A 26,256-nucleotide genomic window follows, 5' to 3' on the forward strand; every position below is an offset into this window, starting at 1 on the left:
ATATATATATATATATATATATATATATATATATATATACATGGCATGTTTCATCTGTCACGTGTATGTCCATGATGTCACGTCAACCTTAAGCCCCTCCCTGTAACGTATATAAAATCAACTAAAGCGTGATAAGATAGGACACTGTTTCAAGATGAATCTTATTGGCTACCTAACCATCTGTATTTTCACTTTGGCTGGTAAGAAAATGTCTTATTTTATATCATATATTTATAATGTATCAGCATGTTCGGTGTCTATAATTCACTAATGTAGTTTGTAAGGAGCTATTCTTATCTAATATTAAGAGAATTCAAACCTATCCATGTGAACGTCGTTTGCGAATCAGCAGTTCTTTAAATGTCAACTCAAATCAAAACTTTTCGCACTTTAAAATAAAAGTCATATATTTTGTAGTCTACAATTACATTTTTATTCAGTACAGGAAATGTGCATCACGATAACAGACATTCTGCGTTACGTTTCATAGCGATGTGGAGTTGAATAACTATTCCGTTTTGTTTTCTTCATATTGGTGGCTTGACTTTTATTTTGAAAAAGTTTAAAATTATGAAAATTACTCAGTTCTCTACAGAAGAAACTTTCAACAAAATATATTACTGTTTGTATCAAATCAAATCAATTTCCTTTTAACTTATAACAATTAGAGAACTCAGAGCTTGCAAAATATCATCATGTACAAATGATTCGAAGACAGTATTGTTATCAATATCACGTCACGTATATTTTCTAAAGAAACGTTCTCTTTTCGAGCGATTTGTGGTTAATCCCCATTTTTTCGATCACAAATTTGTTATTTTCTATCGACATACTTTTAAAAAGTAAATCCATGCTTCATCATCCATAACATTCTAATTCAAAAGTCTCTGGTCACCTTTTTATATTTGGCAAGTAGTGTGAAGATTTCAATCCGAGTATGTCTTTTATTAACCGTCAACAAATGCAGGACCCATCTTGCACAAACATTTCAGAGCTCAAATTATTCCTCTTTCTATTCAAAACAGCTGACAAATAACTGCCCATAATAATACAAAATTATTCCACTGTGTATCGAGCATCTTCGTTAATTACCACCTTTACAGCTTTACAGTAGTCATGCTGACCAATTGCAGACAACGGTTTCCTAGATCGTGGGTCATATTCAATGCATTTTCTACCATCGTTTAAATGACGTACCAGCTCAGGATTGTCTTATATAACTAAGCATGTTTTACGTAAACGTTGTCAAGTTCGGCCTATATATTATTTAGAATATACGAGTGCCCGAGTTTACAGTATGTTCTTTACACAGTAAGTAGCAGAATAAATTTTTCTCTTCTCTGAGATGATTAGGCCGATGTCATTACCTACGCTCCGTCACCTTCCTATATGTAAAAATGGTGTCTGGCGTGCTGCAGGCAGTTTCTTTTTTAAGGATTTCATATTGTCTATCAGTGGGTGCTAAATTTATTGACAGTATATATATATATATATATATATATATATATATATATATATATATATATATATATATATATATATATATATATATATTTATTTATTTAGACCAATTAGTGAATTTGTAAAATCAGCTAAAACCCTTAGCATTTGGGTTTATCTCCTTAATAAGTAAATGCCATAGTGGATTGTTTGCAAATTGGAATATTTTCCATCTGTAATCCGTCAAACTAGTTTTTGAAGTAGGAGCAATTCTTAATATTGATGGACTCTTAAATGCAAGTCTATAAACATTATATTAAAATCAGCAATTATTGCTAATCAAAGATTAAGTTTGAAAAGTTCATACCCTGAAATAAAAGAGTCGTATATCCTATAAGCAAATACTTGTTCTCTTTTCTTTTAGTATTAAAAAAAATGTGCATCACTGTAATATCAGTTAAATGACAATATCTTTCAACAGTTATCTCATGACCACGTAGCTTTCATGAACAATTCCTTTTTACCTTTATACTGGTGGCTCGTTTTCAATTTGTAAAATGAACTAAAATTACGAAAGCAACCTAATTTTGTGCACAAGAAAGTTTTAAGATAGTGTTTTATATAACAAATTTAATAAATTTCCTTGAAACATATAGCAGTGAGTCTCAGGGCCGAATTGGGGGGAGGGGGATCCACTGGTTTCCTGACCCCTCCCAAGGCTAAAGAAAACGTACACACACAAACGTACAATCTCTTGTCACTTGAAATTTGACCATCTGAGTAAACAGACACATAAACATTTGCTTTTGTGCCCTTTCGAGGAAAGTCATGTCCCTTTTGAAATTCTGGGACTCAACCCATCCCCCAACACTTGACTTTGATCCGGCTCTGCATCTTCCATGACTTTTTTTAAGTTTCTCCTAATTTGGTCATCTTCATACCTTATTTCCAATCACATGTGTCTATAAATAAACTTCCTGACTATTTCCATGAATATTTCCATTATAATATTATGCATTGTTGTATGTATTCCTATTGGAAAGGTAAGTTCAAGTCACTAACCGAGGCTGGGGAGGAGCGAAATTAGTTATGGTGGCTTTTGGTTTAAGCTAGTCAGATATAATTAGCATGTTTTCACCGACATAGTTCAACATTGTTTGTGTAATTTTGCAATATTCAAAAACTGCAAGATGGATAAAGTCACTGGTGGATTAAATCAAATTTTAAATTTTTAAAGAATGTTTTTCCAGTTTAGTTTTTTTGATGATGGATTCGAGATGTACAATCATTTAATTCCAGATGAATGTCATATCCAGATTAAATCACCACTAACTATACAGTGAGTAGATATTGCAAAAATCTCAATTAGTGGAGGACTCTCTAAGATATGAGTGAAATCCCAGCAAGTTTCAATGTATTCAAAAAAAGAAAATCATAACTCTTTGACAAAACTGTAAGCAACTGATTTTCAGTTGTCTCGAAATAACTTTGTTTGATTTTTCCCATGGTGTAGCAAAATAAATTCTTTTTTGACTTTTAGATTTTCATATTTAACAATTCAGTATTGTATTTGCTGGTATATCACGTACCTTAGGATCGACAAAGATATAGAGTCGACAGATGAGACTGACTTTAAATTGGTAATATTCATGCTCGTACTTTCTTTCCACCAGTACATGTATGTAACTAAACTCCGTGCATGTATATTTAGCATTGTACACTATTTTCTCTACCCTTATTGGAACAGTAAGTTCAAGGCACTAACGCAGGTTGGGGGGAATGGGGTCAGTAATGTTGGCTTGTAATGGATGTGTGTGTGTGTGTGTGTGTGTTTGGAATTTTAAAGTAACTTTAACACTTTTTTCAGTCTTATTGCTTCAATGTCTGCAGTGTGGCAGTTTATAGTGATTTCTAGAACTGGGTCATCATGCCGCAGTCATGTAGTAAAATGTCCCGCCCAGTAATATTATCCTAACACCAAGCCGACGAGTCTTAACACTTTCCTCTTAATGCTGAGCGCCTAGCGAGACAGCTGCTAGTACCAATTTTATAAGTCTTTTGTAGTTATGGAAGTTATGGAAGTTAGTGAGGTGGCTCTGAAAATATGGTCATATATAGTTAGGTTATTTTCAACGAATGGTCCTGAATCCTTTACATGATCTCCGAATATTCCACAAATACTGGGTGGATAAAATCATCGGTGTATTAAATAAAATTTTCGATTTTAAAAAGTCGTGTTTTATTCTGTACAGCTTTTAGACGATGGATCAGAAATGGAAGTTCAAACGTGTATTTTTTATATTTCTATTTTCCATATTTATTTCATTCAGTATATTAGAAATACCCTTTCTCAGAATTTTTCATCATTAACCTAGGATCCACGATAGGTTCGATGGAGGAGCATCGGACTCCTATCCCATGGGTTGTGGGTTCCATACCCACCTAGGTCAGCCAAAATCGTCTTCCTAAATATGTCCTAAGTAGCATGTAGCTCCAGTTTCCTCGGGATATCATAGCCTACAATGTATTCAGAGTCACAGTAAAACCAATGCTACTAGCCAATTACCTTCATTAGAAAGTACTGTTTTGGTGAGTAATCTCTGTCAGTAACACCAAAGAAAACACCGTGCTTCTATATGATGTCATACTCCAACTAGATGACTAACTACATATATGGTTTGTTATTATTATATACTTTGAAGAAAATTAAAAACATTTGAATCGACTCAGAGGTACAGCCGGGGGAAAGATTCACAAGGTTTACAATCTTCCTTTATCTTTGGCGACTCAGTAAGTTGTTCAAACCGTTGTGTAATAACTCGCAAAGTTGCATGATCAATTATATATATATATATATTCTTTCGTAAGGTTTTAAAAATAGCCCCATGCCCTTTATTTGTGTCTCAATAGTGTTGCGACTTTAGTAACAGATGTAAAATAAATGGGGTGTGGTCCACGCCAGTGAATACAGTTTGGGTCAATATACCGATGATTTTTTTTAAAATTCTTCTTAGTCAACATCATCGTTTCCTAAAAAAAATCTATATATATAATTATAAATATGTTTTCCTAACATCTAGCATTAACTAGGGCATTACGAAATCAAATTTTATTTGGAATGACAACAAATAAATTTTCTGATGACAGAACGTATCTATAGTTGGGCCATTCGTGGTGTAACTTTTAAATTCCCTGGAATCGATTATTTTCTTACTCCTTATCGTGGAAATACATTTACCCCTTGTGGTGGAAATCAACACTAGAGTATAAATTAATGACCGCAAAAAGAATATTGGCAACCTGGAGTAGATGAATTCTCTTTCATTAGTTGGTCATGTTCTAATTGTGAAATTTTTTATTTTGCCCTTAATTATGCATATTTTTTCAGTACTTCCAAATCCAACCGTAAAATAAGAAGTATTACTTAATCGTATTTCATCTTAATGTGGCGGTAGAAAAGAAAGAATGATGCTTGCCATCCCAATAGCTCATGCCAATGAGGGAGTGCTACATATAATTACACATTTTCTCATTCACTACATGTACAGTATAATACGGGTTAAAATAGTACTAAGAAATTAAAATGGGATGTCATGAAATATTGTCAACAAAACTATATTTAATAAAGAATAATTGGAATTTAAGGAGAAGGAATTGAAAATAATTAACATATTAGATCATTACACATGAACGTTTCATAAGCGTAAAGAGTAAAATTTGTGAAACGTCTCCTCTCTGAATGTAACATTACTTCAAATTATTACTACTGTTTAACAAAATTTTTTACACCGGTTAGGCCAAATATTGCAAGAAAGAAAATTCAAACAATTGGCATATTATGTGATCACGCATAATTTTTTAAGAGAAAGAATATAAGTAGAACATAAGTTTTTTGATTGTAATATTTAAAAGAATATTTTACAGCATTTTTTCTAAATATTAAAAAAAAGATATATTGTAGGAAATATATAATTGGTTGGATATTTTTTCTGCATTTTTTCCTTTTTTGGTTATAAATATTATATTTTCACCGGCAGATTTAATAAGGAAAATCCTCCAATGTATGCACCTAAATTTGTTGAAGGACATATAAACGTTGGCAATATACATCTTTATTAAGTACAAAAGAGACCCAATTTCTCTTAAAATGGGCACAATCATGCATAAGCTTCTTGCTTTAGAAATAATTCTTATTATTCTTGTCATTTGGGTTTTGTCAAAAAGAAGCGATAAACATTTTTAGATCACAAACATCCATATCACTTAGAGTTTGTATAATCAAGAATGTGTATCTAAAAAGAATATATGTTGCGTATGTGTTTCTGTTCCTTTTGTTTTCCTTGCATATCGCATTTGTCATTACTACATTATCTGATTTTTAATCTATTCTGAGTATAATAAGAAAAATAAAATCAATTAATAAAAAACTTCGAGACAAAACGTCCATGCTATTTTGGAATAGCACCATTATCGACAATATTATAATGCATCAGTGTCGTGAATTCAAATAATCATTGTCTTATAACATGTGCCGTGTTTCAAACAAGCTTTTGTCCAGGGTGTCCAAAAATGTCACGGATCTCCGAGAACGTACAACGGTAAGCCATGCGCGTCTACCACAAACTACCACGATGGAATGCAAGGAGCATGTGGATGCGGCGATGGCCAAAGCGACAAGCAATTTGACTGGAGCAAATCTAGTTGGACAGCTGCCGTCAACCAACATTTTTTTGACAGCCATAACAAGCACTGGTGCGGTGAAAAGTGTGGTATTTGTGTCAACCTTACCACCACCGGTAGGTTGTTGTATCTTACGTTCACTCTTTCTGGTTATGGTGAGAAGACTTATTTGCCTTGTCCGGCTTAGTTTTCAACAGGTTTTTGATACTGTATGTACTGTAGGTGTGAAGCTTTTATAATGGATTTTGGCATTCGCAGAGCATGCAGGGCAGATGTCAATTAGCGTCATTGGTCATGTTCAATAATTTCTACAGTCTTTAATGATCCTACTTAGAACTGCAATTATAGATATGTAAAATATATTAAGTTTTGTGAAGTGGTTCTTTCAGGATAATGCACAATAATCTCCAGTAAGACTCATTAAACAATATCTCTTTTCATGTATCTTAACATTATCACGAAACTGTGGTTACAAAGAATCAACATACCTTCTAAATTACTTACTGAGGTCTGTCTTGTTAAATTTCATTATCATTGAAAAGCCAATGTCTTCCCACGGGCTAAAACAAACAAAATTTATATATCCTAATTAAATCGGAGCGTTCACATTTAAAGTTAAAATCACATCTTTTATTAGTGTTTGGATATTATACCAGACGGTAATGAGTTTACAGTAAGACCACAAATTTCTGCCCAAACGTATGTCTAATCACTGTTTCGGTTCCAATAACAATGCAAAATGGCAGATGGACTGGTCTGGTCAAATAAAGCGTGAGCTGGTGATTTTCGTTTTATAAGATACAAACAAAACGGACCGCTACAATTTATGAGTTTGTTCAGCAATAACATTTTATGCTTAAAAAGAATTAAATGAACAAAATAAAAACTCGAAGCATAATAAATATAAGTAAAACTGGTATCTAGTATTCGTGAATTAAAATATTTAAATAACCGATTCTGATGCAGATTTGAAACTCTCTCTCTCTCTCTCTCTCTCTCTCTCTCTCTCTCTCAGTAGATTCTTCAAGTTGGAAATCTTAACAGTTCATTCACTGGGCTGTTCGAAATTTGATTTTTGACCCCCAACATAGCTACAACTTTTTTATATATGATATAAATACTGTACTCAAAAAGTATCATTTAGAAGACTAACTCAACGACTTTATTTTCACTGGAAAATGTCTAGACAAAATAACATGGAAAAACTTAATTGGGACAAGAATACAGATATCTGAGGAGAGAAAACATGAAATGAGTATCAGAAATCCATCAGAAGGATTCGATAGATTTTTACAAATTAATCCAGGACTAAAAATGCATCATCTATGGAAAATAGCTTACACTGACTCAAGCAGAAAAATGGAATATGGGACATTATTTCGTATTGGAGGAATGCAAGCATGACCTGGACTGTGTCCCCTATGTGGCAAAACGAGTCGTGACCGTATTTTGCACATTTCGATGAATTGTGCCTTAACTTTAGACGACAGAAACCACTTGATAGAAAGTCTATTTTCGTATATGCCTCCAGTGATTTACCGTGATTTCTATGATCAGATCGATGACGTTAAACTGATTATACTACTTGGTGGTTTAAATGATATATAACAACGTTTAGAATTTGAGGCATGGATAAATATCATCAGACTATCTACCATATATATATAGTTTAGTAATGATTTTAATTTATTTATTCGTTTGCTATTGGAAAAATTTAATAAGTAACGAATCCACTATTTTTGTGATTCTATGTATTTAATTGCATTTCTTTTTTTGTCCTAAAATCTTCAGAAAATGGAGGAATAAAAGAATATCATCATCATCAATAGATTTTACAAGTTAGAAATCTTAACAGTTCATTCACTGATTGATTAATTCTTTGCAGGTGGTTTTCCTTCCGATGGTAGTCACACTCCCGAGGGTCAATCTCATGTATTCATGATCGTTGACCTGTGCCCCGATGTAGCTCCAAACCTTGACTGGTGTGCCCAGACGTCTTCTCATCCGGTAAATAAATTCGGATACGCAGTCCATTTTGATCTAGAAAATGGAGTTCATCAGATAACCCAAACCTTACACTGGGACAACCCGGAAGTGACGTATGAGGTCGTAGACTGTGCACATGCACATCAAGCTGATCACAAGACGCCGAGTCCCAGCAATTACCATCAATGCGAGTGCGCTCATAGTGGTCATGGCAGGAAAAAGTAGTCAAAGGTTTCTGCTGTTATAATGATTTTACTACTAATCTTAATAAACTGAGATAAAACTAATAGCATAATCCTTGTATTTGTGTCTTCATTCTTTAATTTCTGTTATACCCCTCGCTTGTTTTGTCGCCTAAAGAGCATTCCACATACAAATGAAAGTAGTTCGGAAGTCGGAAAATAATATGAATTGTTTAATTATTTATAGAAACTCTGTAAAAAAATATGCTTTTTCCCGTTCACTTTCCAGATTTCACCACAAAATGGTTCATATATTCCGGCAATTTTTAAAGATTCTACTGGATGTAGATGTCCTGAATTATACGCATGTGCATGTTCTGTTCAGATGCTGCATTTATATGCAAACTGTGTTATGGATAGAAAGGTCATGTTGTTTCTAAATAGAGAAAGGGGTAAAAAGAAAAACAAACCGCGTTTTCTTTTTCCACACTTTCCCTCGCGGATCGAGAATGTAGAATATGTGCGATGCCGCCTCATACGTATCATGGACTGCAAAAAGCCGTGATGGTGTACCAACTGACAATGTCTTGAACTTTTTAAAATAATGCGGTTTATATTTTTTAAACAAAAACGTTTTGACATTGTATTTTAGGAATATTACCCATTTTGATTTTTTGGGGAATGCTTTGTTCTGGACGTTTTTGCTTCATCTTTATACATAAAAGTTTTTTTCTTTAGCTCAGTGTTGAGTGTTTCTCTTTCTGGGTGCCTGTGGCAAGGATTGTGGATGTTACCATTTTTGACATCTAAAATGTGCTTGACACTTTATAGCTAGTGCTATTAAACCCTATACATATTTCATTCATCCATCCATCCATAGGTCAAAGATACGTTACTTATAAGAGAACTGAACAAGAAAATATTTTATAAAAAACGTAACACAAAATTCATTAAATATAGTGTTTTTTTTTAAACGTTAGCAGTTTATTAGATGTGTATTCATCTGCAAGAATAGTGATTTTACCCTCAGGACAGTATTTGGTGATACTGTAGATAAGAAAATGTTTTTTTTTTTAATCTTGTTTTAGTTTGAATTGAGAACCTTGTCCCATATTCTGAACAAAAGAGGATCCATCAATTAAGCAAAAGAATACAGGTGATTGGTGAGCGATAACAGGAATGCATGAAATTTGCGATCTGTAAACCACTTGGGCATGAAAGTGTGCGATCTGTTAACAATAATAATAATAATGACTTTGTATAGCGCCTAATCTTTAGAAGCTCTAAGCGCTTTACAACATTAGACAACACCTATAACATAAAAAACATATAATGATATGATTACAAACACAAACACCATACAATTAGAAAACATAATAAACATGCTGAGAATATTTAAGGTAGGAAACATTATTAGGGATTTAAGTTTGTTCTTGCAATCAAATTAAATGAGTTTTGAGAGCACTCTTGAATGTGATCACTGTGTCATTGCGTCTAAGTTCATTCCACGTTACTGGGCCTGGTATGCAAAAGAACGCTGTCCATATGACTTTGTTTTCATAGTGGGAATAATGACTATACGATTGTCAGAATAGGACCGTAAGTATCTTGCTGGTGTGTACACATGGGTGAGGTCGGATAGGTATGTTGGACTAGAGTCCATCAGTGAAACGTAGCACAGAGAACAAATTTTGTGTTTGATTCGGGATCGAATGGATAGCCAGTGTAGGGTACAGAGCAGCGGGGAGGTGTGCTTTGATCGTGGTACTCTAAGTATGATCCGAGCAGCTGTGTTTTTAACTTTTTGAAGTTTTTGGAGTAGATATTGAGATGAACCAGACAGAATTGAGTTACAATAGTCCAGTCTTGAAAGTACTAATGAACACACAAGTGTTTTAGTGCCATCAACTGAAATATATTTGCGAATGGAGCTGATGCGTCTCAACTTCAGATATGCAACCTTGCATAAGTTCATGACATGTTGATGCAATGTGAGAGTACTGTCCAGAGTAACACCTCAGTTTCGTACATATTGTGTGAATTTAATGTTGGTGTTGCTGATATTTATTGTTTGAGGTAAAGGATGTGAATGAGAAAGTCTTTGTGTTGTAATCGGTATGGTCTCAGTTTTATCATCATTCCTCTGCAGCTTGTTCCATATCAGCCATCATTTCACATCAGAAATGCACCTCTCTACACCTTGGATGGTAGCATCAACTTCAGTTGGGTGGCTAGATTTGTATATTTGGGTGTCATCAGCGTACAATTGGTGAGACACTGGATGATGATCTATGAATCTTGAGAGCGGCTGAGTGTAAAGAAGGAAGAGAACAGGTCCAAGAACAAACCCCTGTGGAACACCACAACATAGATCAACTGGGCTGGAGTGTATTCCATTTGCCCATACAATTTGTGTCCTGTTGACCAAGTAGGACTTGAACCACAGTAAGGCTGTATCATGAATGCCAAATACATGCTGGAGACGGTGAAGTAATATATCATGGTCTATTGTGTCAAATGCTGCAGACAAATCAAAGAGGGTGAGGACTGCAATCTGTCCGCTATCCAAAGCAGAGAGAATGTCATTAACTACTTTTATAAGAGCAGTTTCAGTACTGTGGCAAGGGTGATATGCAGATTGTACATTGCTAAAAAGACTGTTTGAATTCAGATGAGATACAAGCTGGGATAGAACAACCTTTTCTAAGATATTTTTATATGAATGGGAGATTAGAAGCTGGGCGGTAGTTCTTTAAATCGTTATGGTCTAGTGTTGGTTTGTTCAGCAGAGGCTTTACAATGGCAGTTTTGAAAAATGATGGGAATTCCCCGGATGAGAGAGAGGTATTAATAACATCAGTTAGTGAAGGCAATACTGGATCTAAGCACTCAAGCAGCAGTGATGTTGGAATTGGATCAAGTTCACATGACTTTGGTGCACTCTTCATCAGGATTGTAGGTACGAAATCCATAGAGACAGGTTCAAATGCTGCTAATGGTTGCCGCTGAAATTCTGTAGCCCAACTGTATTGTGACGACGAGTCAAGTGAAACTGTGTTGTCAAGCTTATCTCTAATGGTTTGTACTTTGTCACGGAAGAAATTTGCAAGCATATCCGGAAGGTCGACTGGAGAGAAGGTAGTTGGAAATGGTGTAGATTTGTTCCTTGACATTACCTTGTTAGTGATCTCGAAGAACTCTTTGCAGCTGGAACTTTCCATGATCTTAGTAGTGTAGTGGGCTGATTTCGCTGCATGGACTATATTTGTGACATTCTTCTTAGCGGCTTCATATATTTGCTTATGAATAGTGAGTCTGGTGGAAAACCAAAGCCTTTCAGCTTTACGGCGGTCTCTTTTAGCAGTGCGAAGCTGGTCCCTAACACTGCTATACCATGGAGAACACTTTTGAATTGATATTCTGCACTTGATAGCTGGGGTATGTTTGTCGAGCAATCAACGCGGGCAGTTATCGAGTTGTTCTGCTGTAGGAGGTAAGCAAGTTGTTAGGTTTGCTTGGATGTCATGCATTAGTTTGGTTCTGTTTATCATACAGAGGTTTCTCTTAGTAGCAGATAAAGGTGGAGGGTTAGGGACTGATACGTCAAGATGGCAGATAATGCAGAGGTGATCTGATGCAAGTTCATGGGATAGCAAGGAGGACCGTAGAATGTTATCATCAGGTCTATGAAGAATCCAGACTAAAATGTGACCATGTTTATGGGTGGGTTGGTTAACTGACTGTTTGAGGTTGAAAACATTAATAGAATCTAGGAGTTTTTATGTGTCTGGGTTTCCGGGACAGTCAAAATGAAAGTTGAAATCTCCAAGAATAATCAGGTTGCCACCTTTTGAACTTCCATACTCCAGGAGATTCGGAAACTGCTCCAAAAAGAGAGATTCAGTCAGCTTGTTTTTTCTACTAGGAAACTACCAGCCCATAAAGTATACGATACATAGTATATTCGCCTATGAACTGTAAGCCAACCTCACATGAACTATGAGATCGGTAAAGCATCCTCAAATTAATTATGCTAATTGTAAACCATCCGCTAATGAACTGTGCTATCTGTAAGCTATCCGCACATGAACTATGCCATTGTAAGTTATCCGCACATGAACTATGCCATTGTAAGTTATCCGCACATGAACTATGTCATTGTAAGTTATCCGCACATGAACTATGCCATTGTAAGCTATCCGCACATGAACTATGCCATTGTAAGCTATCCGCACATTAACTATGTCATTGTAAGCTATCTGCACGATAAAACTTGTAATTCGCATCCATCTGTATCCAATGTATGCACTGTGAAGGGACAGTCTATTTTCTTTTGAAAAATTGGACTCGAACACCATGAAATATTTCATTAATACGTGAAAAGAGCACACAGCATTATCCAATCGTAATTTGAAAATACTTCGCTGGGCACTCTTTAACTTTCAAAGAGACAAGGTGCTTTGTACTCAGCTGTTGGTAGACATTACAGTTCATGACGGAGATCTGCAGTTACAAACACAACGAGTGAAGATAATCTATCAGTGAACCCGTAAAAAATTATAGCACATAGAAGTATCTGGGGGTAGGTAACAATGCTTGACTTGTTGGATTAAATTTATTTTTCAGCTATTACATACTGCATACTTTCTGGCGCTCCAGGTCCATGCCAAAACTTGTTCTCAACATGCACGTGATCAAAATGTCTTCTATTGATTAACCATTCTTCAGTAGATGAATAACTGAACATTTATATTACCACTTAAAACTTTAATGATGCATTAAAGTCATGCAATAATTATCAACTGCACGTCGTTATCAATTAGTGCTAAAATCCGAGCACGTGTCCTTAAAATTGGCATAGAATAAAACTGAGACAAAAGTAACTTCGATGTATTAAATAATATCTGGACACGCAACATGTGAACTTCATATTGCTAAAGCATCATTTTGTTTTAAGATTGGAATATACTTTTAAATCTCGAGATAGCAGAAATGTTAGATTCCTCTCTGTTATTAATTTTCAGATGGTCATGGATAATTAATTTTAGTCGACTAAATCGTGGTCGACTTCATGATAAATTTGTAGTCTACGATAATCAGACCGTTTTCAGACGGATTGATTTGTATTTGTTGTAATGCCATTTGGTTGCACTATTTAATCAAGTTGCAGGTATTGATTAAAGCACCTTTGTTTCTTTCTTTTTTAAATACTGCAATTTAGAAACTCTTTACTAAAAAATTGGGCTCAAGAATAACTACCACGTACAGGTTGTTTAGCTGAAAAGTTTAATGGAATATTGAATGATTTTTCTCAGTTCAAATATCATCATCCAAATATAAAAACTTGCACAAAAATATCGATTATGAAGTTTACCTGTAATACCTCCTACCGATTTCTCAAAATGGCATCTCTTGGTAGTCCTTACAAAAATATTGTTTATCAAATAAAAATAAACAGATGTGTCCTTTTCTCAATTTGCGCAGAACTGACTCATTACCATATGGTTCTCACCTTGTCTTTTTTTCGGTGTGATTTTGGAAACGTTTTACTACTCACTTTTGTAATCAGTTTTACCTGCACGAGTGAGTAAGTAAAAAGTACACTTCGATAAATACCCATCCATTTAATTCACAATAAAATGCGTCACGATTTTTGGGTCTCAAAGCGTGAGAGTGGGCATATGGGATGATTTGATTTTAACATTTAAGGCACGAATACAATTATCTCTATTATAAGTAGACCGTCCTATCTTATCAAAATACCCCCAGACACAACTTCAAAGCCGTTCCAACTGGAGATTAGATAGTTTACAATGTTCCTGTTGGCAATTTTCGGTATCTTGTTGATTTCTGGTTAGAAATTGACCAGAGCACACAAGGCAACTAATTTTTAGTGCAGATGAAATTTGAAATGTATATCTCTGCATGATATTTATTTATTTACTTATTATTATTATTATTATTATTATTATTATTATTATTATTATTATTTTCCTATTAGTAGTAGTATCTAGTATCTTTCTTGCTTTTTTCTTTTTCTATACTGTTATTATTATATCTTTGTCTTGTCTTGGTTACATTGCTACTGACATCGCAAACAGCATTGAAGAACTGAACTTCATATTTGACGTAATTCTTGAAGTCATGCAATTGATTATTCACATATGAACAGCAGTAAAAAAAAAAAAAATTAAGGACGCAAATATATTACGTGTAATAGATTTTCTCGCTTTATGAATGCTGAAAATATAAAGTTCAATTCTTATTCGTTACAAATAGAAATAATTACTGATTTCAAGGAAAAAGTACCAACACAATAATTTGACCGTCGTGTACAAAACATTGTCACAACACACAACATACAGAATAGATAATTAGTTCCGCTATGAATTCATTGACAACTGTGTCGTGGTATTGAGCTGTTACGATAGTGGCACTGCCAGGTCTTATTAACTTATAACTAAAAGTCACACGATACGATTTTAAGCACTATAAAATCTTGTCAGCATGGCTTGGTAAATTTGCATTGATATAAATATGAAGCATCCGGGTTATTTACTTTAATACTTTATTATTATTATTATTATTATTATTATTATCATTCATTCCAACAAGTTGTGACATTATTTTAATATTAAATTGTTTGATATGATAAACAAGTTTTAAAAAAACCACATTCACAAACACAGAGTATTTTTTTAAAATAGAAAATCCTGTTTTGAGCTTCATATTTTTAAAGTACAATATTATCCCAAACAGATTTTAATGTCTAACTTGATCGTCTAAGAATGACCATACTAACAACTGCAGAGCAGCTTTAAAAATTTTCTCGGGAACTATAATCCCGATGCTATAAAGTGTCAATGTATTTCTCAATTTCTAAAGAAACTAGTAATTTGCCACCTCTAGATTTATGATTTGCTCAGTAGCTCCAGCGAAGTCAGCAACGGGAGACAATTTACTACATTCCTTAATTATAAAGTATACAGAAACCTATTGGATTGTCTCGCGTGACTTACGACTTCCTTTTTTTTTTAGATAACAGGTTTCCGTGTATTACCGACTAATTCATGGCAAACACAATAAGAAGGACTCTTCAACATTTACCGACGTTTCAGTTATCATTTTAACAAAGTGTTGACACGAGTGGACTGGTATTTTCCGTTTCATTTTTAACCAAGTTTAGAAATACGTATGGATTGTTAAATATGTTGATCATTGCATCAAGCAACAAAAACATAAAAGAAACGCCAAATGATACTTTCTAGTCATCATCCGACAGGCATAAAGAAGAATAAAAATTTTAAAAGCAGGTAGAGGAGAAAAAAATATAAACATAGGAAGGAGAGAGTGGCTAATAGGCCCATATCATAACGACTGTTCTGTTGTCGTCTGTTCCGCTTGAGATCACCATGACTCAGTCTTTCCACGAAAGATGATCGTTCTATCCTCGGTGAACGGTCACCCTAAACCAAATGTGTTGAGTTAGATTTACTTTTGTCTAAAAAAATTAGCCCCACACAAACCCAACACATTTTTAAGGAACAATTTCATTTGTCTGAAATTAGTACGTAGAATGAGTAGTTGCACTGCTGGATCTGTAAAATCTAGCTCCTTTTGTATCGATCTTAGTACTTGCCACCAAAAAGAGAGGGTTTTAAAAAGACTTTTCCTGATTTGAAACAACAGCATTCAAATTTCTTCTGAAATTCCGAATCAGATCAAAGTGATGATAATGATAATGCATTTTGAAGGTTATGAGTTGGTGCCTGAGACCTATCGTCTAAGGCGTAGAAATGATAGAAAAGAAACTATTCAGACTCATATTGAGTTCGGGTGGGAAAAATAACAACTATTTAATAGATAGTATGAAGACAGAAAGTTTTACATGATAACCTTAAGCAACTTATATTGATTGTTGAAATAAAAGAATTGCGGCAATAGTGGCGTCTGAACCTACCTTGATGAGAAAAAGGTTAAATCTTTAGAATATGCAAATAGTACCGCTGACGATTATTCCTTGATTCACAAGGTTTCATTTGTAAATAAAGATTCCTCTCAGAAGGTTTTTGTTAAAAAGAGAAGCATTTCCGTCTCACGTGAGTACTTCCAAATCCCAAAACTGGTATAACTATTAGAAATCAAGTTTCTGATAAGACTAATCATAAATCATTATATCTTCCCCATTGCTCTTATTCTAAGAAGAAATGGCACATTTATATACGATTGCTACATGTTGAAATTTAGGCAGCAGAGTAAAGACATAGATGTTCCAAATGCTCTTGCTTCTAAGAGGTTACGGTCACAGTCGTGTATTGAAAACTACATTTGCAGGGTCCAGCAAGTCCAGTCAGATCTTATTATGGAGAATTACTAACCATTCATGTATAAAGGTATTGTATCACTTTTGGTGATAAGCCTATTGCTATTAAAATGTTAAGAGACACAGGGGCTTCTCAAAATCTTGTATTGTTGATACCTTTGACTTTTCAGAGAAGTCTACTTCTAGTGAAATTCTTCCTATTCAGGGAGTATAGTAGGGATTTGTTAATGTTCCTACAGGTTGTGTTAAATCTGATCAGACTTAGTCTCAGGATCTGTGCCTATACGAGCGATGTCCTAATTGCCCACTCAGGGTGTTCATTTCGTAATAGGCAATGACCTAGCTGGGCATAAGGTTGTGCTTAATCCACTTGTAACTAACAAGCCTTATATGAATCAAACAGATGATCATACTGAAATTGAAATCCTTGATTTATATGCAGCTTGTGCAGTTACCAGAGCTATGCCAAATAAATCTCTTGCGAATGAAGTTGATCAGAAAATTATTCCTTTAGCTGATACATTTATGGATGAGTCTTTTAATGAGGCCACATTTGCTCCTAGTATGTATGAATCAAGAGGTATTCGTCATAATGACAAGACATAATTCTCAATTCGCATTTTCTTGATTTTAACTATGGTCTTGCATTTCAATCACTAGTTGCTTCACAGGAAAAATATCATGAGATCTCCTGTTTATTTCAGAGGGTTCTTAGCAAACCTGAAACCACACCAGTATCAACTTGTTATTTTATGAAAAATTAAGTCCTTATAAGGAAATGGATGGAGACACCTATGATTCCGGTTGATGATGAGTGATCAGTGAAAGTGTTGTTCCGAAGTCAAATTGAGAGGGAATTCTGAGCCTTGCCTCTGCAACTCCGTTGTCTGGTCATTTAGGAGTCAATAAGACTTGTCACAAAATCTTAAATCTTGTTTTGGCCGAAAATAAAAATTGGTGTTTCTAAATACTGTAGATATTGTCATACTCGTGTAATCGTAGGAAAATCCAATCAGAAGTGCAAAATGTCACCGAGTGTGACCTTTTGAAGGAATTCTGTCAAACTAAACTTCCGGTCAGTACAAAGAAAATTTCGGCATTCGTAACTCCAGATGGACTTTACCAATATAAGGTTATGCCGTTCGTGATGAAAGATTCCCTATATATTTTCAACGTTTGATTAACGTGATAATAATCTAGAATTGTCATGTTTATATTGATGGCGACATAGTCTGTAACGGACTTGGAAAAACACGTGCAAACTGTTGGAGAGGTGCGTAGCTTTTGTAAGATAACAAGCTCTTCATTTTCGGAGGAAAGTAAATCTGGCATTTAGTCTGCAATGCCATAATGCATACATAGAAGTGATCGGTTTTGAAAAACATCGTAACTTATAGGCCAATAACAATCTGTAAAAATACCTAAGAGACATAACTCTGCTGAAATGTGACGGGTAGGAATTACCTTGTTGTAAGAGAAACGCTTTCTTTGATGTGTTATCACATTCTTTTTAAAACAAAAGTCATGCAAAATCGAAACATTATCAGAATATGAATTAACTTAATATCGCATGTTGTCAAGAGACTCCACGGCTTTTTAAATCTAATATGAACTGTAACTTTTACATAATGAAACAATTATTAATAGTTTTGTTCCTAATTTCTGAATCCAATGTTTCCTACACAATTCATTTCACCTTGGGCATGCGTAATTGAAATGGTTATGCCAATAGTAACCTTAATTTTTTTGATAATGTTTCATATAGCTCTAGACTGTACAAGCAATAAGTGTACTTAGTGTCACTTTTCAAAAACAATTCCAAAACGTACTAGGCTATATCTTATTTAAGTGTATATGGATGTTTTCATCATGGTACTTTAGTAACAAAATTACATTTTTCAGTACAATGAATTGTTTTAACTGAGTTGCATTTTATTCATATCAGCAATTATCAACATTTTCATGTATTCATTTATATAAACCTAATAATTTTTAGAACCTATTGAGAACTAGTTCCTTGTAGAGTAATGTTATCAACAAATATAACGTATTTAGTGTCAAACATTTGCGAGAATTTAATATTTATGACTTTTACATGTATGTTTATATGTGATATGTGCTATTATATACTGGTGTAGGTCACTGATCACCAGCTATGCATTTCAGTATGTAAAACATAAGGTGCCTTAGTTATGTAAAACCACACGCACTGCCTGTTTCATCATCTGATACGTGGATTTTATTCCACATCGTCCGGTTCTTCAATGTTGTATATGTTTTACTAAGCACTGGATAAAGGCACGCGACTAGTCTACCTCCGATGACTTAAAATTTGTCTTTATAATGTGACGAGTTAGACTTCCCAATTTTCTCAAAGAATATTCAGCTGATTTTCAAAGGGCAGCACCTTTAATTCGCACTTCTTATCAAACAAGTTAATCTAGCCAAAATCCCAGCATTACTATAGATCCGTCACGAAATTTAGATGTGTTTATAACTTAAAGCACGTGCACATGGTAAGATGACAGAAATGAATCTCTACTAATATAATGTATTTTTGATAACTTTTTTTTATATACAGGCTGCAAGGCAGAGCAGAAATGTACAGGAAATCCTCGAATGTATAATGGAAAAATGTGTGCCAGCACGACCTGGTACATTGACGGCCACAAGGGAGCGTGCGGATGTGGTCCGGCAAATGGCGATAGCCAGTTTGACTGGAATCACTCTGGGTTTGTGGCAGCTGCCAGTCAGAATATGTTTGACGGCAATCCGAGTAAAGCTTGGTGTGGACAAATGTGTGGAAAATGCGTGAAACTGACCACAACTGGTATGTTTGTACATGCACACATACATATATCCAAACATGCACTCAATACAGCTTGAAATCGGTCTATTCTGTCATCCACCAGATAGTGTATCCCTTGGTACATTCACGATGTTTTTCTCCATCAAGCCAACCTACCATCCTTTCATTTACCCATAGACCCACCCAGCGATTCGTCTATGAATACGAACACTTCGAACATTGCAATTCTAAGTATTCCGAATCAACAGAACTCAAGATATGTGAATTAATCAGATAATACAACTGAAGGGCTTGCAATCAATGGCCTTTCAAGTAGATAAAAAATCTTTGCACTCATTGAAAACAAGTCAAAAGGAGTTTTCAATCTTCTACAGAGAATATCTCAATTCGACGAGAAAAACTAATGTATACGATGAAACCTTGCAAATTCGAAGTTTGACGACTCTGGAGATTGATAAATGCTGAATATTTTCACTCCTTTACATATTAAGACAGTATCCTGTTCTATTCCAACTAAGACTGTTCTACTTCAACTAAGACCTTAACACTTCAAAATACCCATCGTCCCATGCAGACTGGCTACATATCGTGGCCCAAACTGAGACAAAGGAAATTTATTTTAAACCCAAACTAGCAGCCGATATGACACAAAATTAGGTCTCTGTGTAGGAAAATGTTACTGCATTACAAGACATTTTTGTCCATTAAGTGCTCTGATTAGACAAGATTAACTCTAATTGTTTTATTTGCTTGTAGGTGGCTTTGTACCTGGGCAAGGCAGTTCCGTCGCAGCAGGCCAGTCCCATGTTTTCATGGTGAGTAACTTATGTCCTAATGAGTACCCTAACCTCAGCTGGTGTAGCCAGGACAGTCGCAATGGTTACCTCAACAATTATGGCTACCATGCGCACTTTGATCTAGAGGATGGAGCTGGGCAGATTAGATCAATCGGCTGGAGAGACCATAACCCGGAAGTGACGTATGAGGAAGTCAACTGTGACCAAGCGCATAATCAGGACTCAAGAACCCCAAGTAATGGCATGTATCACCAATGTCAATGTGGTCAGCAAGGAAAATAAGAAATAAATTAATTGGAAAATTATATTAATGACTTTATTTTTACTAAACCAGCTTAGGAATCTGATATCTACTCATCCTAGTCCAATATCAAATACACCAGAATGTTTCGTTTTTCCCAAATCGTTGACTGTGGGGTGTTACCGTATAAAATGGTAATGGATAAACGAGGTTAACTGATGGGTTTTGGCGCTCTTTAATGTTATGTAAACACTTCATAACCAATTAAGACGAGGCTTTATACATTGATGCTGGCAAATTTATCGCCTCACTAAACCCTAAAACTAAATTTTAAACGTAAAATTCTAAAACTCCTATCAAAATAAATTTATAAAGAAAGAAATGTACTATTTTTTTAAATCAGTCTAAAAGTACGTACGCATCCAGCAACCCAAAACAGAAATATCAACAAAATTCGGGGATACCTGTTGAATAAACACACCCATTATACGTAATGTATTCAAATATTCAGTGTACTTGTAATATATGTATGACTTCATTGTGGGATTCACTCTGTTAACAACAACACTGCAGACGAAAAGCACATTTGAGGGTGTCAGTATAATGCTCAGTCACCAAATCCGAGGGATGGTTGGTATTAAAGATCATTATTCGGTCCATACCTCTGTTTTGGAGTGATTGCAGCATTGGTCTTTGCGTCACTGTCGCAAAACACCACCATCCTCTATCAACGATGTTGTGTTCATATAATTTATACATACCTTCCATCCATAAGTGACAAAGTACACCGCGCTCAGAGCCGCCTTTCGTTGCTGCGACGTCCTGTGTACTGGTTGTTTTTATTTCAGTCTAAATCACAATTAAGAGTAAGACCATCGCGTAGTGGCTCTTTTGCAGCAATGACCAAGAAACATATCTGCAGACTTGTAAAAAAATTTAATAACAGAGCCATGTGTCATTTTATCTTATTGTTAGATAGCTTTGACAAATAGTCATCCTTTGTAATGGGGTCCATAGAACACCACTTGAATCTGTAAATTGTTCCACACAACAAAGGCAGCAACTAATACGCTCAGTCCGAAATGAACAGTTGTGTATTTGTGTTATTGTAAATGAGAATAGCAAGAAAATACATTTATTTTGCTTTAAACATGATTCAATATTTATGGTAAAAGTAACTGAAGTATTCCACGGAAAAATTAATTTGGACAAATAAGTCATGTACAAAGTGATGGTAGGACTCGAAAGGAGTGTATCTGATACAAGCAACCTTGTTCAAAAAGGTATAAGATGAAATTTAGTATATTTATTGGCAAAGTTACTGACAAAGGCATACAGTTACAAATTTATTATAACTAGTGCATTTTCGAATTAGGCACTTTCAAAATAGTGTCATTAATGATAAATATATTCAACATAGTTTCTTTTATAATCAACATGAAAATAAGACTTGTTTTGTTGAATATTTGTTTTAGTTATAATGGGACACTGGGATTTCTCCCATGGTCTGCGTCGTGAACTTGAGCCATTCTTGATAACTTGATAAGGAAAACTAATCCATTCAATTGTTTAACTACTTAAGACAGCTAAGCAGATGCCTTAATTATTTACATTAAACAGAGATGTTTTGGTCTTTTAATTATGTTATTAAATAGTAGATATAGCTTTTCGGCTCGCTAGCTCATAATCTGTCCAAGAGCTAACACTTACAAATACTTGGATGTAATACACCGTCTACCATACTCAGCAACCACATGGATGTAAGCTACAGGGAAAGACCAAACAGAGATTCTCCCCATTAGTTGAAGTAGTATTGGTCTAGTGTCTAATTTTGATTTTTAGTGTTCTCGTGACCCTATAAGGAATGTATAAAGTACATATATTACTGTGGTTCAGTACTGTCAGTTTATCAAATATTGCAACGGAACACTGATCCAGTTTCAAGTTTAAAGATGAATGAAAGTTATTAAATATAGAAATATAACACATTTATTTTTTCTTAATTCCATGTAGCAACCTAAGTTTAGTTGCTAAATATATTCTAAGTGAATAAAGGATGAGATAATTAAGACTTTGCAAACTTATTTCTATATATAAACTGGAACATCGATGCATACACACACGCACACAGACACACAAAGCACATAACGTCTAAGCACAGCTGGGTTCTATAGTTATCATATGTGCGATGAGACGGTGAAAGAGAAATGTCCTCTTTGCGACGTCGATAGTCTCGATATTAATCAAGACAGAAATCAATCACCTGATCAACCATGCAAGAATATAAATTCAAAATTATATGGGTACATAAATACAACAAAGATGGACGCTGTGTTTTGATGCTGGCACTTTCGTTGACTTTATATTGAGTATGAATTATGTGTAATTAACCAAACATTAACTATTTATTTACAGCAAAACATAACTAGCTGGACAAACTGTATCGAGTAAGAGTGCAACCAAATAAAACAATGCAGCATGCCGCATTGAAAAGAACGTTTTTGAAAGCTGCAGTCGTCATAAAAAGAAATACAGGAAATAGATCTTGCTATATATCTGGCATCCACTAGCCCCTCCAACCCTTTATCTTGTATGCACTGCAGGTGCAGGAGGAAACTTTGTGGCTGATTAGCGTACTTCATGTATCGCTGTGGTCCAATGGCAGGTAGACGGAGATGACTCCAGATGAGAACGGTACATTCCAACGCATCCAGGTCTGTGTAACCCACAAGACCTGAAAGAGAAATTAGCAAAAAACGGCCGAATAGCGATTCTTATGAAAAGTTAGTGAAGTGTTGCAAAGCTGAGACCCTTTTACCTAACCATATGTATGTCTTAAATGCATATGATTTCCAGCAGCCTAATTCCCTTATTTTGGTGTCACTGAAACCTTGTCTGGCCGCTTAAGGGCCGGCCCCAATACTTAAACTTTGGGACTTAGAATGTTCAGCACCTCCTACCAATTTCTCAATCAACATTGAATATCATTAAGGAATCTTCTAACCACCCCCACTCCAAAAGAAAACAAAGTAACAGCCACCAAGCATTAGGTACTACCTTGGACATCACATTATTGAACCACAAAGGTCTAGACTATCATAGCCAGTGGTCAAGAGATCGCTTAATCTACCACATTGTAGTAATTCTTTGGAACGAGTCGTTAAAAATCACTTCATCTGGTGCAAGATGAGAAATATTCCACAATCGTTCATTAATATTCAAATTTAAATGTATTTCATGTCCGAAGAAAGACCAAGTTGCATAAAGACCAATGAGAATACGAAAAACGTATTCTTTAAACAAAATTCTTGACCTTATTCTCTCTTCGTTATATTTCTCTTCCCATAGGCTGCTAAAATGCACTGACTATTCCCTCAACTCATATTTTCCTTTCATTATACGATCCATGAACAATAAGGATAATACATATCCATATTTCCAATTGTATGAATGGAACTTTCCGGATTGGTTTTGCACATTGTAAAGTCTGGTGGTTGCTTTCGGTTTCCAGTTGGTTTAAAATGAACTTAGCAACTCTTTATGTCCTTACCACCCCACCCTCCTTTGACTTCAGATCAAACTTTTGCAACCCCAGTTAAAATTCCCAATCAGGCAGAAGTTCCAAAGTTATAATCGCACATTACTCTCTAAACTCAAACACCCAACGTTGTAACAAAACTACACAACTAGCTTGGACATGTATGTTCATAAATTACTGCAGTTTCGCAACAACATTGAATTGTAGAACAATTTTCTGCACAAATGCTTGGGGCATGGTTGGGGGGAGTGAGATTGAAATACGTAAAATGCGAGATTAACGCATGCTAAACGTGTAAAGTATATTAGCTGAATAACAAGAAACATTTCTTTCAACAAAAGGTTATTGTGAAGCTCTTGAACTCTTGTGCTGCTTCATCCTGACCAGGTTAGATCACCTTCGCGTGCCAGAGATTGTTGGTTAGTTTTACTTGCACGATGAATTACTAGACAAGTCAAGTTATGCATTCTTTTTGTGAGTGATTAAGTAAAATGCACACTTCGATGAATATCCAAAAATTTAATTATTCAAATAAAAGTCTGTCACGATAATGGGGTCACAAATCATGTGAGTGGGCATATGGAATGATTTGATTATAACATTTAAGACACGATCATAATTATCTGTATTATAAATAGTCCTTCCTATCTTATCAAAATGCCCACAGTCACCACTTCAAAGCCATTCCGACTGGAGGTTAGATAGTTCACAATTTTCGTTATCCTGCTGCCCTCTGGTGAGAAATAGATAATAACACACTAGTAAAGTAAATTTTAGTGCTAATGAAATTTGAATATGATATTTAATCATTATTAATATTAATTAGTTATGTATTTATTTATTTATTTATTTATTTATTATTATTTAGTAGTAGAAGTAGAAGTAGCACCAGCAACTGTAGTACCATTATTGCATATTTTTGTATTCTTTTAATATAATTATTACATCTTGGTCTTGTCTTTCTTTACGTAGCTATTGACATCATCAGTATCATTTATGAATTGTACTTCATATTTGACGTAATTCTTGATGTCATGAAATTGATTATACACACACGAACAGCAGTAACGAATTAAGGACGCGAATATATTACGTGTAATCGATTTTCACGCTTCATGAATCCTGTAAAATATGGAGATATATTCTTGTCTTTACAAATATTTATAGAAATAATAACTGATTTCAATAAAAAAAGTACTATACTATATTTAGACCATTCTGCACAAATATTGTCCAAGCACACAATAGAACGAATATATAATTAGTTCCGATCTGGTGCTATGAATTCGTTGACAACTGGTAGTCGGATGTTACTACACTGGCATTGGTCATTTAGGCGGACATCTGCTAAGTATTATGAACTAAAATCTAAACGTTTTATGAGTCACAGGATACGATTTTAACCAGTCTTACATCTTGTGAGAAAGGCCTGGTAAATTTGCAATTTTATAAATATGAAGCATTAAAGTGATTTACTATGACATCTTACATTATTATTATCATTATTATTATTATTATTATTCCCCAAAAGGTTGTGAAATTTGTTTAATTTGAACTTTTCTTTTAGAAAAGAAACTTTTTAAAGATAGCACAAACACAAAGACGGAAAGAATATGTTTTATATAGAAAAATTCTCTTTTGATCTTTATATTCTAAAAGTGCAAGTGCAATAATATACCAATCCCAATATTTGAAGGTCTCATTTGTTCTTCCAAATAAATGTCCATAATAAAACGACAAAATATATCTTTATTTTTGTTCCAGGAATTTCAATCCACATTCTAGAAAGTCTCAATGAAGTCATTTCTCGATTTTAAAAAAAACTATTTATTTTGTCGCCTCTCTGGAATTTTGTTTTACATAGTATCACCAGAGTAGTCAGTCAACGGCACGTTCCTTTATTATAACGGATACAGAAGCTTAGCGGATTGTCTCCCTGGACTTGCAATCGCATCGATTAAGTAGCTTTAAGAATCTCTGGTTCGTTTATAATAATATTTGCCTCTAAAAACGACACTGGTTCTAGAAGACAAATGTCCTTTATCTACAGGTTTCCGTGTATTACCGACTAATTCATGGCAAACACAATAATGATAACTCTTCAACGATGATATTGCCCATGTATATCTTGTGTTCCGTTTGTTTTCTATACCTACTGCGAGTTTGCTTTTTTGACAAAATGTCGAAATAAGTAGACTGATGTGATACGTTTCATGTCTAATGAAGTTAAGAAATACATTTGGAGTCTTAAATATATTAG

General features: G+C 34.7%; 1 protein-coding gene across 2 annotated transcripts; it reads left to right on the forward strand.

The window, feature by feature from the left end:
* Positions 1–69: 69 nt before the first annotated feature.
* LOC149805095 (endoglucanase-like) lies at positions 70–20,522 on the forward strand. Of its 2 annotated transcripts, none has more exons than XM_089935852.1 (3): positions 70–200; positions 19,193–19,441; positions 20,177–20,522. In XM_089935852.1, the coding sequence occupies exons 1-3, from the start codon at positions 155–157 to the stop codon at positions 20,497–20,499; spliced, it is 618 nt and encodes a 205-aa protein (XP_089791978.1). In that variant the 5' UTR covers positions 70–154; the 3' UTR covers positions 20,500–20,522. The 2 variants fall into 2 exon arrangements, with proteins under 2 accessions (XP_089791978.1, XP_089791970.1); XM_089935844.1 differs by lacking the exons at positions 19,193–19,441; positions 20,177–20,522 and adding exons at positions 5,988–6,236; positions 8,006–8,401 and having other exon boundaries at positions 138–200.
* The last annotated feature ends 5,734 nt before the right edge of the window (positions 20,523–26,256 follow it).

The sequence above is a fragment of the Sinohyriopsis cumingii genome, chromosome 2 (genome assembly GCF_028554795.1).
Source record: "Sinohyriopsis cumingii isolate HCF-2022 chromosome 2, ASM2855479v2, whole genome shotgun sequence".
Lineage (NCBI taxonomy): Eukaryota > Metazoa > Mollusca > Bivalvia > Unionida > Unionidae > Sinohyriopsis > Sinohyriopsis cumingii.